This window comes from Leopardus geoffroyi, chromosome X (genome assembly GCF_018350155.1).
Source record: "Leopardus geoffroyi isolate Oge1 chromosome X, O.geoffroyi_Oge1_pat1.0, whole genome shotgun sequence".
NCBI classification, from domain to species: domain Eukaryota; kingdom Metazoa; phylum Chordata; class Mammalia; order Carnivora; family Felidae; genus Leopardus; species Leopardus geoffroyi.
The window spans coordinates 45,638,230-45,655,455 of NC_059343.1; the positions used below are offsets into that span (position 1 = coordinate 45,638,230).

Consider the following 17,226-nt stretch of genomic DNA (forward strand, 5'->3'; position numbering starts at 1 on the left):
AGACGTGAGCCCCCAAGCAATGTAGCAGGATTCTCACACAGAGAGTCATGACACCAAGGCTTTTCTTTCCAGGAAGCAACTTTATTCCTGCCGGCACTGCTCAGTTGGGTTCATACCCGAAGAACTGAGCCCTGAATGCCACATGGCATAGTTTTTTTAATACACTTCCTACTTCTTGGTCTCCCATATGTGGTAACACATAAACATTGCAGTCTAATTAAGTGGTCTCGCGTTACAAGGTCATGAGGGATGTTGTCACCTACATTTAACCAGGTTGCCTTGGCGTTTGTCTAGTTTTTTTCCTTCCCTGAGGGAGGGGACCCTATCACATTTCCAATGGTGTCCTGTTACAAGGAGAAGATTCTTATTGAACTAATGCAAACGATTTTAATTGCCATGAAAGAAAGAATACTCACTGAGAGTGTTTGAATTTCAAACGGTTTAGGTAGAGAGAAAAGTTAAACGCTTCAGTTTACAAATGAATGCTTTATGACATCTCTGTATATTATAGATATCTTAAGAGAAAGTTTCCTTAATCTGGAAGAGCAAACATTAGAGAACCAGCAGTATTTCGAACAAGAGTCACAAAAACTCTAATCTTCCTCCGTTTATTTAGTCCCATGTTCCTAATTCTTGTTCAGTTCGAATATAGCTTTTTAGTTCTGGAAATCCTTACCCATCTTAGTATTAATATTAAAGTACTAATCTTATGATTCATCTTTAGGACAAATATCTGTATTTGCCCTAAAAGTCCTTTTTATGAATCTCCTTGAAGATGAAATATGTTTTGTGAGAGAATAAGGACAATTATAAATGGCAAAATCTCAGAAATGGACACTGTTAAAGATCTGATGAGAGTTCATCGTGATGCAATTAGCCAGGGAACTCAGTTATTTATGTGACACATAACACTTGAATAATCAGAATATCAAGTGAGGACCTTATACCAAAACATTAAAACTTTAGGAATTGTGTATATATTTGAGCAATTATAATATTTACCCATGCAATACAACCTAAGGTTTACCATTATTTGACAGTGATTTTCCAAGTAACTTAGCATACCAAATAAAAAGTCCTAATTGGTCAAAAAGACTTCATTTACAATTTAATTCTTGGGAAAGTTTGTTAAAAACTTAGAAAGTTATGAAGCACATCCTAAATAGGATTACAGATCATTACAAATCTTAAAACTTTAAATTATTTGCTTAACCAAGGTGGCAATAGAGATCCTAAAGCAAATATGTAGCATTATATAGTTGTTAGCAAAACCTAGATCCTTTGACATTGAGAAGTTTTAACTTTAAGTAATCAAAGACCTGATAAAGAAGAACCTAAAGCTTTAGTTTTCCAGACAGACAAAAGAGAAAAAAACAAAAACAAAAACAAAAACCTCTGTTTCAAAAGCAGATAACTCTTATGTTTAGTAATCATTGCTTTAGCACTCCATCATTTTTGGAAAAAGCCTAGATGTCCAATGAATTTAATCTCATTTGTCATGCAAACGTTAAAGAAACCTTTAAAGTTTCAGATTACCAAAGACTTTGTAAGCTATCTTAACAATTACCCATGAAAACTTTGAGATAGGCAAATTTAACCATTACTTTAAGTCATCTTTTTTTAATCTTATTTTTTTTTAAATTTACATCCAAATTAGTTAGCATAGAGTGCAACAATGATTTCAGGAGTAGATTCTTTAGCGCTCCTTACCCATTTAGCCCATGCCCCCCTCCCACAACCCCTCCCATAACCCTCAGTTTGTTCTCCATATTTGAGTCTCTTCTGTTTTGTCCCCGTCCCTGTTTTTATATTATTTTTGTTTCCCCTCCCTGACGTTCATCTGTTTTGTCTCTTAAAGTCCTTATATGAGTGAAGTCATATGATTTTTGTCTTTCTCTGACTGACTAATTTCACTTAGCATAATACCCTCCAGTTCCATCCACATAGTTGCAAATGGCAAGATTTCATTCTTTTTGATTGCTGAGTAATACTCAATTACTCAGTTGTAATATATATATATATATATATATATATATATATATATATAATACCACATTTTCTTTATCCATTCATCCATTGATGGACATTTGGGCTCTTTCCATACTTTGGCTATTGTTGATAGTGCTGCTATAAACATGGGGGCGCATGTGTCCCTTTGAAACAGCACACCTGTATCCCGTGGATAAATGCCTAGTAGTGCAATTGCTGGGTCGTAGGGTAGTTCTATTTTTAGTTTTTTGAGGAAGCTCCATACTGTTTTCCAGAGTGGCTGCACCAGCTTGCATTCCCACCAACAATGCAAAAGAGATCCTCTTTCTCCCCATCCTTGCCAACATCTGTTCTTGCCTGAGTTGTTAATGTTAGCCATTCTGACAGGTGTAAGGTGGTGTCTCATTGTGGTTTTGATTTGTATTTCCCTGATGATGAGTGATGTTGAGCATTGTTTCATGTGTCGGTTGGCCATCTGGATGTCTTCTTTGGAGAAGTGTCTATTCGTGTCTTTTGCCCATTTCTTCACTGGATTCTTTGTTTTCTGGGTGTTGAGTTTGATAAGTTCTTTGTAGATTTTGGATACTAACCCTTTACCTGATATGTCATTTGCAAATATCTTCTCCCATTCTGTCAGTTGCCTTTTAGTTTTGCTGATTGTTTCCTTCTCTGTGCATGCAGAAGCTTTTTATTTTGATGAGGTCCCAGTAGTTCATTTTTGCTTTTGTTTCCCTTGCCTCCAGGGACGTGTTGAGTAAGAAATTGCCGCGGGCAAGATCAAAGAGGTTTTTGCCTGCTTTCTCCTCGAGGATTTTGATGGCTTCCTGTCTTACATTGAGGTCTTTCATCCACTTTGAGTTTATTTTTGTGTATGGTGTAAGAAAGTGGTCCAGGTTCATTCTTCTGCATGTCGCTGTCCAGTTTTCCCAGCACCACTTGCTGAAGAGAGATACAGTCTTTCTTTTAAAGTCTAGATTGTCTGATATAAGTATGACTACTCTGGCTTTCTTTTGTTGACCATTAGCATGATAGATGGTTCCCCATCCCCTTATTTTCAATCTGAAGGTGTCTTTAGGTCTAAGGTGGGTCTCTTGTAAACAGCATATAGATGGATCTTGTTTTCTTATCCATTCTGTTACCCTATGTCTTTTGACTGGAGCATTGAGTCCATTGACGTTTAGAATATATATATATAGGGGCGCCTGGGTGGCGCAGTCGGTTAAGCGTCCGACTTCAGCCAGGTCACGATCTCGCGGTCCGTGAGTTCGAGCCCCGCGTCGGGCTCTGGGCTGATGGCTCAGAGCCTGGAGCCTGTTTCCGATTCTGTGTCTCCCTCTCTCTCTGCCCCTCCCCCGTTCATGCTCTGTCTCTCTCTGTCCCAAAAATAAATAAACATTGAAAAAAAAAAAATTTAAAAAAAAAAAAAAAAAAAAAAAAAAAGAATATATATATATATATGTGTGTGTATATATATATATAATATATTTATATATATATTATACATTATATATATATAATATATTTATATATATATTATACATTATATATATAAGTATATTATATATATTATACACATATATATATAAATATATTATATATATTTATACATATATGTGTATAATATATATATAGTATATATATGTGTATATATATATATATATTTCATCTTTTCTCCCCTCAGAGAGTCCCCCTTAAAACTCCTTGCAGGGCTGGTTTAGTAGTCACAAACTCCTTTAATTTTTGTTTGTCTGGGAAACTTTTTATCTCTCCTTCTATTTTGAATGACAGCCTTGATGGATAAGGAATTCTTGACTGAATATTTTTCTGATTCAGCACGTGGAATATATCCTGCCTCTCTTTCCTGGCCTGCTAAGTTTCTGTGGATGGTCTGCTGCAAACCTGATCTGTCTTCCTTGTAGGTTAGGGACTTTTTCCCCTTGCTGCTTTCATGATTCTCTCCTTGCCTGAGTATTTTGTGAATTTGACTATGATATGCCTTGTTGATCATCGGTTTTTGTTGAAACTAATGGGGGTCGTCCTCTGTGCTTCCTGGATTTTGATGTCTGTGTCTTTCCCCAGGTTAGGAAAGTTTTCCACTATGATTTGCTCACATCACCCTTCTACCCCTATTTCTCTCTCTTCCTCTTCTGGGACCCCTGTGATTCTGATGTTGTTCCTTTTTAATGAGTCACTGATTTCTCTAATTCTTAAATTCTGCTCTTTTGCCTGAATCTCCCTCTGTTTTTCTGCTTCGTTATTCTCTATAAGTTTGTCCTCTATATCGCTGACTCTCTGTTCTGCCTCATCCATCCTTGTCGCCCTGGCATGCATCCATGATTGCAGTTCAGTTATAGCATTTTTTTTATTTCATTCTGACTATTTTTTTACTTGTTTTATCTCTGCAGAAAGGGATTCTAATCTGTTTTCGACTCCAGTTAGTATTCTTATTATCGTGATTCTAAATTCTGTTTCAGACATCTTGCTTGTATCTGTGTTGGTTAAATCCCTGGCTGTCATTTCTTCATGCTCTTTCTTTTGGGGTGAACTCCTTCGCTTTGTCATTTTGAAGGGAGAAAAGGAATTAATGAGGTAGAAAGATTAAAATTAAAAAAGTATTAAAATTAAAAAATTAAAAACACGCACACACAAACAAAATTGAATTAATGATGCTAGATCCTAGGTGTGTTTTGGTCTAGGTGTTGAAAGTGGTTTGACAGATTAGAGAAAAAAAAGGGGGCAGGAAGAAATCGTTTGAGAATTTAAAAAATGAATACACTGAAGTAGACTAAAATGAAACGATGGGAGTAAAATAAAATTTGAAAAAAATTACACAAAAGTAAAGAATATAGTAGAAAAAAGTTAAGGAAAAATGTTTTTAATAAAAATTAAAAATAAAAATGAATTTTCCCTTTCTGTATTCAAGAAAAAGAAAGGAAAAAGAGAAAAGAGAAAGAAACAGAAGGAAATCGTTTGAAAATTTGAAAAAGTGAATACACTGTAGTAGACTAAAATAAAATGATGGAAGTAAAATAGAATTTGAAAAAATTTACCCCAAAATAAAAAATATGGTAAAAAAATTAAAGATAAATATTTTAATATAAACTGAAAGTAAAAATGAAGTTTTTCTCTCTGTATTCAAGCAAAAGGAAAGAAACGAAAAAGAGAAAAAAGAAAGAGAAAAAAGAGGAAATCGTTTGAAAATTTGAAAGAGTGAATACACTGACGTAGACTAAAATAAAATGATGGAAGTAAAATAGAGTTTGAAAAAATTTACACAAACATAATAAAAATATGGTAAAAAATTTAAAGAAAACTATTTTTAATAAAAAATTGAAAACAAAAATGATTTTTTCTCATTCTGTATTCAAGAAAAAGAAAAGAAGTGAAAAAGAGAAAAAAGAAAGAAAGAAAATTGAATAGATGGACCTGTTAACAGATTGAAATAGGACTGAAATTACTTCGTTTTCCCCTAGAAGTCAGACTATGAAGCGCTTTATAGTCCATAAACTAAGCAGGTGGTGAGACTTACGTTCTTGAAGAGCGAGGTTGGCCCAGCTGGGCACAGCTCAGTGTAATGGCTTCGTTCTCCACTAGATGGCGCTGCTAGCCTACTGGGGTGGAGTGTTGTGGCACTCATAGGTGCGCCTGCGCACACACAGGAGTGGTGAAAATAGTGTCACCCAGCTACCCAGACTCTAGTATCGGAACTCTGTTCTCCCCGGTCAGCAACCATGCACCCATCCTCTGTCTTCAGCTTTCATCCACTCCCCGCTTTTTCACTGTCCGTGACCAAGCCCCAGGCAGTACCTCTCTCCCAAGTTATGTCTCAGTTTGGCTGTTTTCCCCGGCCCCTTACTTCTGAAGGCCTGTGGCTTTGAGCCATTCCGCCCCTCTGCAGGAGGGTCCCACCAAGCAATGGCCAAATGTCGGCTGCACCCAGGAACGCCTGCTAGACCCTGATGCTGCCAGTGCCCCAAGACTGCGGCCAGGTGCCAGCCCGCCCCAGAAACAGTTCGCGAGATAGTGTAGCAGCAGCTTTTCAGGGATTATGGAAAATCACAACACACATCTGGCACCAGCCTTCACCCTTAACGACCTTGTTCCAGCACCAGTGAATGTGGCCATTCTCTGGGGTCTGCTGGGACCAGGTGGCTTCGACAGTCTCTACCAAATGTCCTTCCAGCAGTGGAACCACTTTTTCCCGTGTGGCCCGAGGACCTCCTGGACCCCACTCTGTTCCTGGGGATTCGCCCTTCCCACCAGAGCACCACCAGGTATTGAGCTGTGGAGTTGCAGACTTTGTGCTCCCCTTGTTTATAGTCTTAATGGAATTTAAACCTTCTCCTTTCTCTTTCTCCCTTTTTAGTTTAGCCCTGTGGCTGTTTCCAATTTTCCACTTTCTCTCCAGCTGCTTTTGAGGAGGGATGCTTTTCCCACATCCCCCCCCCCCACCACGCCATCTCTGTCCTCTCTCTCTTCACCCACAAAAGCACCTCCCTGCAAGCCGTGGCTTCTCACTCCCCAAGTTCACCTCTCCGCGCCACATACCTGCTGAATTCCCTGGTTCAGGTTGTGCAGATTGTTGTGTTAATCCTCCAATCAGTTTTCTAGGTGTGCAGGATGGTTTAGTGTTGGTCTGGCTGTATTTCTTGGATGTGAGACACACAAAAAACTTCCATGCTGTTCTGCCATCTTCTATATTTCCCTATATTTCCTTCTATATTTACTCTGCTCAGAAGTGAACTCTCTCCTTCCAGACCTCCTCAGACCTACTAGCAGCCTGGATGGAACCACGCCCCGGAAGTCTAAGTCATCTTTCTACTAACAAATAGCAACAGAGGTAAAATGAGCTTATTTGACCTCTTGTAAATCTGGGTAGAATAAAAGTTTCATATTTAATGTTGATAAATCTAAAGACAGGTCCAACAAACTTAAATTAGTTTAAACACCAAATGTGTTCCATCTACGTTCACGTAAAAGACAATCAATTCGTTCCCCATTATTGTTTTTTTTTTTTTTAACGTTTATTTATTATTGAGAAACAGGGAGAGACAGAGCATGGGCATGGGAAGGGACTAGAGGGGGAGACACAGAATGTGAAGCAGGCTCCAGGCTCCAAGCTGTCAGCACAGAGCCCAACATGGGGCTTGAGCCGACAAACCACGAGATCATGACCTGAGCCAAAGTCGGACACTTAACCGACTGAGCCACCCAGGCACCCCCATCCCCATTATTAGTTTTTACCTGGAACACCAGTGGGAGAATCTGAAGTGGGTGGTCCAAAGGTGTACTCTTTGCTCCTTGACCTTGGGGGTGGGAGGAAGAGCCAGTGGTGCCTGAAGGCACTGAGGATGGTATAGGAACCAGTTATAAAGGCTGCACCCAAGGTGGTGCAGAAACAGGAGGAGGGGGAGGGGAACGCAGAAGAGGTGAGGTGCCAGCAGAAGGCAGAGAAGGAAAATTTTCTGGTTCTAATCTTGTCAGCTCTGTCAGAGGCACGGGCACCAGTTTTTTGTTCCACCAAAGTGGAATTAGGCAGTGCATGTCAGGCCGGAGAAGACAGGGAACTTCCCCAAAACAAATGGATTTTTGGCAGCTGCTTGGGAATATTCTTTAACGTCTCCTTCCCAAGGTAGACTAACCACAGTTGGTTCCAACTGTAGATGTTAACCAGGGAAATGAATGAAGGAGAAGCTCTCACATCTATTAGGAGGAGGAACAGAGAGAAAGAGTCAGCATCCCCTTTGTCAGGGATGACCTGTGTTTCCTCCAGTAACCTGGGTTCTGTTAGAAGGAGGCCTGTTTAGACAATTATCATCCGATATATCAGGAGGTAGTTTACTGGCCTGGTTACTAACCAAACATGTCTGCAAGAGGCCCCTGGGTCTGGGTAGCCGTGAAGGCCTGGACCTAAGGTACCTCCATCCATTTTCCCTGTTTACTAAGGCCATGCAGTGTTACAGGATCAGTCCTTTCTACATTTTGCAAGCCAAATTGTTTCCAGTGGGTTAAAAAGGCATCCCAAGGGAGAATCCTTGGGGACTGAAGAGGAGTTCTCCATGCTCCTCCTAGAGAGAAAAGTAGAGAGACAGAAGGCCTATTACCCCTAGAATCCCCCCTGACTCCCAGGTGGCATCCCATGAGCAGGATATGTCAGAGGTTCCTGGTGTCAGAGTAACCTGAAGCATCCCTTGAACAAAATCACTATGACTACCGACCAGCTGGCTAAGGGCTCCTGAAGGAGGGATGCTAGCATCCCCCCCACTTTTCCTCTGCATTCTAGACTACGGATGGGTGCCTGGTGTATGAACCAAATCACCTTACCCTGAAAGCTGCGCCCTAAAAGGCCGTTCCTTGAAGAACATGCCCTGATGGTCATGTCCTGATTACCCAGTCATTGAAGAGCATGCCGCAGAGGCCAGAGAGGGAGGCAAACCATAGGGACTCTTAAATACAGAGAATAAACAGGGTTGCTGGAGGGGTGGGTGGGTGGGAGGATGGGTTAAATGGGTGATGGGCATTAAGGAGGGCACTTCTCAGGATGAGCACTGGCTGTCACATGGGGGAGATGAATCACTGGGTTCTACTCCTGAAGCCAAGACTATACTGTATGTTATCTAGCTTGTATTTAAATAAATTAAAAAAATTAATTCAAAATGGATCAAAGGCCTAAATGTGAGACCCCAAACCATCAACATCCTAGAGGAGAACACAGGCAGTAACCTCTTTGACATCTGCTGTAGCAACTTCTTTCTAGATTATGTCTCCTGAGGCAAGGGAAACAAAAGCAAAAATAAACCACTGGGACTTCATCAAAATAAACACCTTCTGCACAGGGAAGGAAACCATTAACAAAACTAAAAGGCAACCTACAGAATGGGAGAAGATATTTGCCAATGACATTTCTGATAATGGGTTAGTATCCAAAATATAGAAAGAATTTATAAAACTCAACACCCAAAAAAACATATAACCCAATTTAAAACATGGGCAGAAGACATGAATAGACACTTTTGTAAAGAAGACCTCCAAATTGCCAACAGACACACGAAAAGACGCTCAACATCACTCGTCAAATACAAGTCTATACAAATACAAAATACAAAACTATAATGAGATATCACCTCACACCTGTAAGAATGGCTAATATCCCTGCCATTAAATAACTTTTGAAGAAAGAAGTTTTGCAGATCTGTGTTTTTTTTTGCCATGGGGCCTGTGACATCATTCTTTGACTTTGGATAAACTGTTCCAAATAGCTTTGGTGTTGTAGTTATTATATTACAGCACAGTAAAATAAGTATGCTCTTATTTTAAAATTTTAAATGTTTTTTTTTTTTTTGTATCAATGAAATCATCTGGAAAACCATGTGAAGTCTGTGTGCCACATTTTGTGAAACCTTTCCTTCAAAAGGACAAAGCCCTTCATGTCAAACATTATAAAATTACTATAAATTTTTATGAAAACGTCAGATTGCCAGTATCGTCATCATGTACACCATCAGTTTTCCTGGCCAACATTTCCAGATGTATTTACTTTGAGGATGACCAAGGGCTTCTTAGAACTGAATCCAGAAATCTACTGCTTATTAGAGTCAAAAGTAAGTTGTGGATACACTCTGACACACCTTTTTGTGAAGATTAAATGAAGTTATACATGTACGGAACCTAGGAGGAAGAAGACACTGACATATAGTATACATGCTATCAATAGAGGAGTTTTTATAGTAACTCATTCTTTAAAAACTCAATAAATGGATCTATTGTCCTAAGTGCACACAATCAGTGGATGGCCAGCTATTCACAATTATAGAGCACAGATCAAAATTATCTAGTTAACAGAGCCATGACTTTTAACTTTCTGGGAATAGAAGATTAATAACAGCGTAGAAACTGGAGGAGGTAGCTTTCGGAGTGATGGCATCATTAGAGGCATCTTGCAGGGAAGATGGGCACCTCACCAAATTTGAAATGATGCGGATCTGGAGGTTCCCCGCCATTTAGGTAGGGTCCAATTTCCAAGAAAGATGCAATCCAGAGACAGCTGAACATGGGAAACTCTAGTCCAACATTACTCACAGCCTTTCAGGGTCTTCAGAGCCAGAGGATAGAAAAAGAGGTCTTACATACCAATAAATTTTATGAAGCCAGTATATCCTTGATACTAAAATCCAAGAGTGTATACGAAATAAAAGTAGATGTTAATGTCACTCATGAAGATATTAATACAAATTCTAACCTAATTAATATGATGTAGGTTATTCAGAAAGATCATAGATCATGAACATTCCCTCCCAGTAGCGTATGGTTGATTTAAACATAGGAAAATATTAGGGCGCCTAAGTGGTTCAGTCGGTTAAGCGCCAGACTTCAACTCAGGTCACGATCTCACGGTTTGTGGGTTTGAACCCCACGTCAGACTCTGTGCTGACAGCTCAGAGCCTGGAGCCTGCTTCAGATTCTGTGTCTCACTGTGTCCCTGCAACTTCTCGGCTGACGCTCTCTCTCTCTCTCTCTCTCAAAACTAAATAAACATTAAAAAAAATTAAACATAGGAAAATATGTATGAAACTCATTACGTTAACAGATTCATGGAAGAAAACTGCTACAATCATCTCAATAAACGTTCTACAAGTGTTTGATGAAAGTCAACATATATTCAATAGAAATGTTGTTAGGAAACTAACCTAAGAATGGAACATCTTTTATGTCACAGTAAATATAGTCAAATGCTGAAAATTTTCTAATTCCTATCAGAAGTAAGACAAGGATGTCCATTATTTACCAATACTTTCCAACACTGTACTGGGTGGGTCTGTCCAATATTGTGAAATAAGAAAGCAAAGAGGGGGGATAATGTTTAAAACAGCAGGAACAAACTGTTAGTATTCAAAGATGATAGAATTGTGTACGTTGAAGCTCATAATGGATGTTGATATACACCTCTGGCATTAAATCCTATGTAGCAAGGCTTCTGGAGAGAGTATCGATGTACAGATATATCTGCACTTACCAGCTCAATCAGAATATAAAATTTCAAAAAATGACACAATTTTCAATAGCATCTAATACTTAGAGTAAGTTTAACAAAGGTTTGAAAGAGTCTTTGGAGAAAGTTGTAAGATTTTATTGAGGGATTTTTAACAGTGAAGTGTCCTTCCTACATGAGAGCAGTTTGCATGGTTTCAGCTTCTTCTTGCTTACACTTTCGGTTGTCCTTCACCTGTAAGACAGACACAGAGTTGGAAACATTACTCAGCAGAATTTATTTACATTAAATTAATGATATACAGAGGACACTATAGTTTTTATTTTATAAGATAGAATTCCAAGCATATGCTTTACCAACATTTTTGGAACACACCACACTTTCTACAGGTACAAGAAAAGAAAAAAACACTTCAGGTTCAGAACAGATAAAATGAAATGAACCTACTGAAAGGTAGTTTCATTTTTTTATCTTTATGTTTAGATTCAAGTTAGTTAACATCTAGTGTCATACTGGTTTCAGGAGTAGAATTTAGGGATTCATCGCTTACATGTAACACCCATGCACTCTCCCTATTTGATGTGCCACAGAAACTAGAAACTAGACTATCTCTTGCCATTTTATCACTCAGTCATTTGAGCCTTCATTGGGGAAAGGTTTCAAAAGGCACGTGTTTCGTAAGAGCCACAATAATTTAGAGTCTGACAAAATTTAAGAACAGGTATCCAGGTCTCCATAGAGAAAAACCAACATCAAGCAGTGTGTTTTCTTGTTCTCAGTAGCAATGAAATCTCAACTCAGATGTTAAAATTTGCCCAAAGATGTTATCTGATGACAAATAAATCATACAAAATGGAAGATTTGTGTATTCCATGTATATTATCCAATAGAACCACAGAATACAAAAATCAGCAATAAAAACTGACTGCAATATATCTGGTTTGAAATCACTAAATATATGAGCCAAGATGCATTCAGAAGTGAAGGGATTCTCCCAGAATCACACAACTTATGTTAGAGCTGGTATTAGAACCTACTTCAGTGCCTCAGCATATTTCATACAAACTGGTATTTACTCCACATGCATTTTGTGGTTTTAAAAAGAGGAAATCATAGAAGATTCTGAATTTAAGTAGCCATCGGTTAAAGTATTTACAGTGTATTTTATTTATTTTTTAAAGTTTATTTCCTTATTTTGAGAGAGTGAGAGAGAGAGACAGCACAAATGGGAGAGGGACAGAGAGAGAGGAAGAGAGAGAGTCCCAAGCAGGCTCCATGCTGTCCGCACAGAGCCCAACGTGGGGCTCAATCTCACAAACTGTGAGTCCATGACCTGAGCCAAATTAAGAGTCAGATGCTTAACTGACTGAGCCACCCAGGCGCCCCAGTATTTACACTTTATAAAAAAGGAAATGGTTTCATTTTTTATTATTTAAGAAGGCTCTGACCCAATTTAAGTCTACATCTGATAGGGTATAAGTCAGGTAGTCAGGAAATTAGGGTCTGAACTACTTATGAAAGTTACCTTTATGTGTAAACTCTGTCATTAAAGTATCAATAAAGTCATATCTACATAAGTAAAGATATAATATTCAGGAAAATATCTGCATACTTTTCATTCTCAATGGATAACATATCTGCTTCAGGCATCTTCATGGGCTCCAGTGTTGGGACATCCGCCCCCTTCACATCACTGTCATCTTCACTTTTGCCCCCAGTCTTTGGCACAGGCAGTTCCTGGATACCAGATTCCAGGTCAGGGTCTTACCAAAAAAAAAAAAAAAGATAATCAACTTAAGGAGTAAACATAAAATATAAAGAAAGAAGTGATAATATGTATTCTTGCCATTATATGAAATACAAGCCTGTAGACTTAGGGTAACAAAAAAAGCGATGGAAAGACGGACTTCCCATCTTTGTTTTTCTGTAATATGAAACCTTACTTCAAATAACAATTTAAAGAGAAACCACACTAAATGTACATTTGCATTATATTACCACAGTGTACTAAGAATAGAGAGCATCAGCTAAGAAATCTAAAATGTACACCATGCACAGGGTTTTTTTTTAAGTTTATTTATTTATTTAGAGAGAGAATGATCAGGGGAGGGGCACACAGAGGGAGACAGAAGAGTATCACAAACAGGCTCTGCACTCCTAGTGCACAGCTGGATGCGGGGCTCAAGCTCACGAACCCCGATATCATGACCTGAGGCAAAATCTAGAGTGTGACACCTGACTGAGTGAACCACCCAGGCACCCTGCACCATGGATAGGATTTTAATGAAAATTAAAATTTAATTTCCTGAACAATTAGCTGAGTGCATTTGTGGGCCTATGACAAATCCTACACTAGTGACATACATCTCCTATTGGAGCAACCTGAAAGCTATTTTGTGAAATTTAACTAGTTAGATTTAGGGGCAAAGTCTCTCTCTATAACTTATGATAAATGAATCATGCAGAGAACCAAGTATCAAAAATAACAGCAAAATATTAGTGACTTATAGTCAAACTTCTGTCTTACAGTGAGAATAAAGGGAGCAGGGAGGAAAGAAATTAATGGACTTTGTCATCAGTCCTATTGTAGAAACCTCTTACCAGCGAATTCCTAAAATAATCCATGGCCTGAATGATGTCAATAATTCCATACAAGTATCTGATGAAAATACTTTCTTTGGAAGCTGGTAATTTCCGTTTCATGATCATTTTAAGATACTTTTGATTTTCCTAATCATAAGTTGTTAAACACCTCCTAAAGCCACTTAAAAATCACACTAATATAGTTTACCTATATGCCAGTCTCCCAAATTATACAGCGTTTCCCAAATGTACCATATCAAATGATTAAGGAAAGGAAATGGTGGCTCTCATTCCTTGAGCCTTTTTCTGGAGTCTATCTCTTGCTCCACTGAACTTCATTTATTCCTGTGCCTGTACTACGCTATTTTACAGTACAGACACATTTGAGTATTAAGCATTTTATACAAAAGCATTCACATTTTGGTATAACAACACAGATGGTAGGAAGTACAAAAACCGTGTAATGAAATATGAGTTATGTCTCCATGTGTCAAGCAGTCTTTGGCAAGCCACAATCCCTGAACCTTAGTTTTCTTATTTATAAAATGAGGCTACCATCCCTATGCAAATCTTCTTTATTCCTGATGTAATAAGATATGCTGTCTCGGCACTCTGCACACACTGTTAAAACCAGCTTACACTTTTGATGCAGGGAAGGAAAAGGCCACGCAAAAATGTTCTAAGAAGAACAAATTCAACTAGTGAAAAAATGTATACTTTTGTAGTAAACAGTTTCCTCTGCTTTAGAACAGACTGCATGTTCAAGCAGATTAAATCTTGGAGAAAAAGGGGAAATTCATTAGAGTGAATACAGCTGAAAACTCTATTCACATTTTGAAACAATTTTCAGGAAATGGCTGAGATTCTCTTCTAAGGTTTTGTTTTGTCCTGTTACGTCATAATGCGTGATGCAAAAATATACCCTGTGCCCCCATAAACATTCTTTTTCCCTTTCCCTTCACCTTCATCCAGAGGTGCTTCTTCAACTGCTTTCTCTCGCTCCGGCATAATATCCTGACACTCAGTGGGTGCCTCCTTTTGTTGAGGTTGCTCATCACTGGGCTGCTGGGCCTAGGGTGTGCGTGTGTGTGTAAACAAAAAATTGCATTAATGCATGCCAATAATATAAACCTATGTTACGCATTTGATGTCAAATAATAAATAAGCATAAAAACACTTATAAAATATAATTCTATATTGTATTCCTAAAAGTTATATGGCCATTTATATACACATACATATAATGGAATATTAGTCATCCAAAGGTATTAAAATCTTGCCATTTGCAACAATGGGGATGGGGCTAGAATGTATTATGCTAAGTGAAAGAAGTCAATCAGAGGAAAGCAAGTACCCTATGATTTCACTCATATGTGGAATTTAATAATAAAACAGAGGAACATATGGGAAGGGAAGTAAAAATAAAGGAGAGGGGGAAACAAATCACAAGAGACTCTTAAGGATAGAGAACAAAGTGAGGCTTGATGGAGGTAGGTGGGTGGAGGATGGCACAGATGGGTGACAGGTGATAAGGAGGGCACTTGTGATGAGCGCTGGGTGTTGTACGTAAGTGATGAATCACTGAAGTCTACTCCTGAAGCCAATATTGCACTGTACGCTAAGTAAAATTTAAATTAAAAAAGAGTTACTCTTCCCACAGAGTGGCTACCCAGAAGAGGTACCCACAAGCACTTTGGAGGCTATTTTAAACTATGCTGGGATGGATACGTACAACTCGTTGTTAGTAAGCATGACAAAGGAGTCATAGGGTATATTTACCCAGGGAACACAAGTATGGAATCCTTCTAGTTCAATGTTTTCTGCCCCTTCCCAGCAAAGAAACTTTTATCACTGTATCTGTACATTTGTAGTTCAACAACATTTTCAGAGAAATAAACTGATGGTATAGAACATCAATTGCTGAAGTACTCACAGCCACAGGTGCAGCTGGCTGGTTAGCCTTGCCATCATCCTTTCTTTGTTTAGATTTAGATCTTGTTCTCACACGCCCACTCATTTTTCACCCTGAAAGTAGAATATCAGGATTTGGAAAATGTATTCTAAAGGCTAGGTACACCACCTCCAAGGCATAACATTTTAATTTTTTTTTTACTTTGAAAATACTTTCAAAATCAACCTTGCGTAAGGATAGTGTACATGCTGTGGTCACACCAAATAAACGGGCTGCAAGATCATTCACATCGGCCAAACTGGCAGTCAAATCACCTTAAGGACAGGAGAAAACGCGAGGCTTAGTTTCACAGCTAGATTCCCCATCATAAAGGCATGTGAGAAAACAATGCTGGATATTTAAACCTGAGTCGCCATTGTTTTCACATTCCCAGTTACTGGGCCCATTTTACCCTCTTAAATAAGGTTTCCTTGGAACACAGAGAAGTCTTAATCGTTTGCGTACTGCCTATGGCTGTCTTCCCACTACAAGGGCTCAAGGTGTCTAGTTTCGATATTGACCAGTGAGCCGGCTCCTCCCTTGACACCCTGCACAGTGCGATACAAATCTCCGGGACGCAGCTCCAACCCCACATCGTTCCCCGTTTCCAGCCCCACACACCGTTTTTTGGTTTTTGTTTTAAGTAGACTTCACGGCCATCCCGGAGCCCAGGTGGGGCTCGAACTCACCACCCTGAGATCTAGACCTGACCTGAGATCCAGCATCAGCCAGCCACTTTGCCTACTGACCGCACCCCCTCCCCCACCCCCACCCCCGCCCACAGGCGCCCCTTCCAGACCTGTTCTGTACCGCCTGGCCCGCCTCCCACCCAGGGTCCCACTGAGGACTCACTCTGGCTTCAGTGCTCCGCCGGCAGTTCCAGGTGCTTGCAGGACTCAGATACCTCAAAGAACGCCCCCCAAGACCCACCCTGTCTTCATCTCCCCCGTCCTCGGCCGCCAGCTGTCCTCACTTGTCCCCGTCCCACCACCACGAGGACGAGGGCCATGGCGGCCGCGACGCCCGTGAGGAGAAGAACGCTAACTCCTAGCAACTTCCTCCTCCGAGGCCACAGATCTACCGTCCCGACCCGCCCGAGGCCCACTGGCACTCTCCTCACAGTCACTCACACTTAAAGTCCTGGAAGGACTGATTTGTGGACCTACCGGTTGTGTTCAGGCAGCGAGAAGGATCAGAGAAGAAGGAACACCACCGCCTAGGCCTCAGCTCTGCTCAGGGAATGCGGGCACAAGGCACATGCCCAGTTGCGCTTGTTGGAAGCAGGCACAAGGAGAGCGCCCAGCAATGGTCTTTCATTGCAATGGGCATGCGCACAGGGTTGGGTGCCTGCAGGGCTGGGTGAGGTTTTCCCGCCTGTGCCTTGGAGGCGAGCTACCAAGTGATCTCCTGAGGAAAAGAAAAAGGCTTGAAGAGTTGGTTTTTAGACCACCCAATCCCCGTATGCATCCAGCATCTTTGGCGACAGACAGCCCCAGGTACCCTTAGTGAAGTTGGAGGACGTGTCTCAGAAAAAGCGCTGAGACAGAAATACATATTAAGTGTTTTAATCCTATTTTTATACCTGCCTTGATTAATCATTTCCTCCTTTGCTTTAGTTTTCTGTCATCCTTGAATCAATTTGCTCATTCTTATAGAATAAATATATTAACACATGTTTACTTTTTTTGTTCAACTAATATTTTTTATATAGATT

General features: G+C 39.7%; 1 protein-coding gene across 2 annotated transcripts; it reads right to left on the reverse strand.

The window, feature by feature from the left end:
* Nucleotides 1-11,100: 11,100 nt before the first annotated feature.
* LOC123594145 (P antigen family member 3-like) lies at nt 11,101-16,399 on the reverse strand. Of its 2 annotated transcripts, none has more exons than XM_045470798.1 (5): nt 16,365-16,399; nt 15,495-15,586; nt 14,524-14,632; nt 12,591-12,741; nt 11,101-11,212 (listed from the first exon to the last, which is right to left on the reverse strand). In XM_045470798.1, the coding sequence occupies exons 2-5, from the start codon at nt 15,576-15,578 to the stop codon at nt 11,209-11,211; spliced, it is 348 nt and encodes a 115-aa protein (XP_045326754.1). In that variant the 5' UTR covers nt 15,579-15,586; nt 16,365-16,399; the 3' UTR covers nt 11,101-11,208. The 2 variants fall into 2 exon arrangements, with proteins under 2 accessions (XP_045326754.1, XP_045326753.1); XM_045470797.1 differs by lacking the exon at nt 16,365-16,399 and adding an exon at nt 15,699-16,279.
* Between the last annotated feature and the right edge of the window lie 827 nt (nt 16,400-17,226).

Coding starts and splice junctions, on each gene's coding strand:
- LOC123594145 (XM_045470798.1), bottom strand. CDS start 15,578: ATGAGTGGGCGTGTGAGAACAAGATCTAAATCTAAACAAAGAAAGGAT. Junction 14,633..15,494: donor AGCCAGCTGCACCTGTGGCT/GTGAGTACTTCA, acceptor CGCACACCCTAG/GCCCAGCAGCCCAGTGATGA. Junction 12,742..14,523: donor AGAAGCACCTCTGGATGAAG/GTGAAGGGAAAG, acceptor TTTTTTGGTAAG/ACCCTGACCTGGAATCTGGT.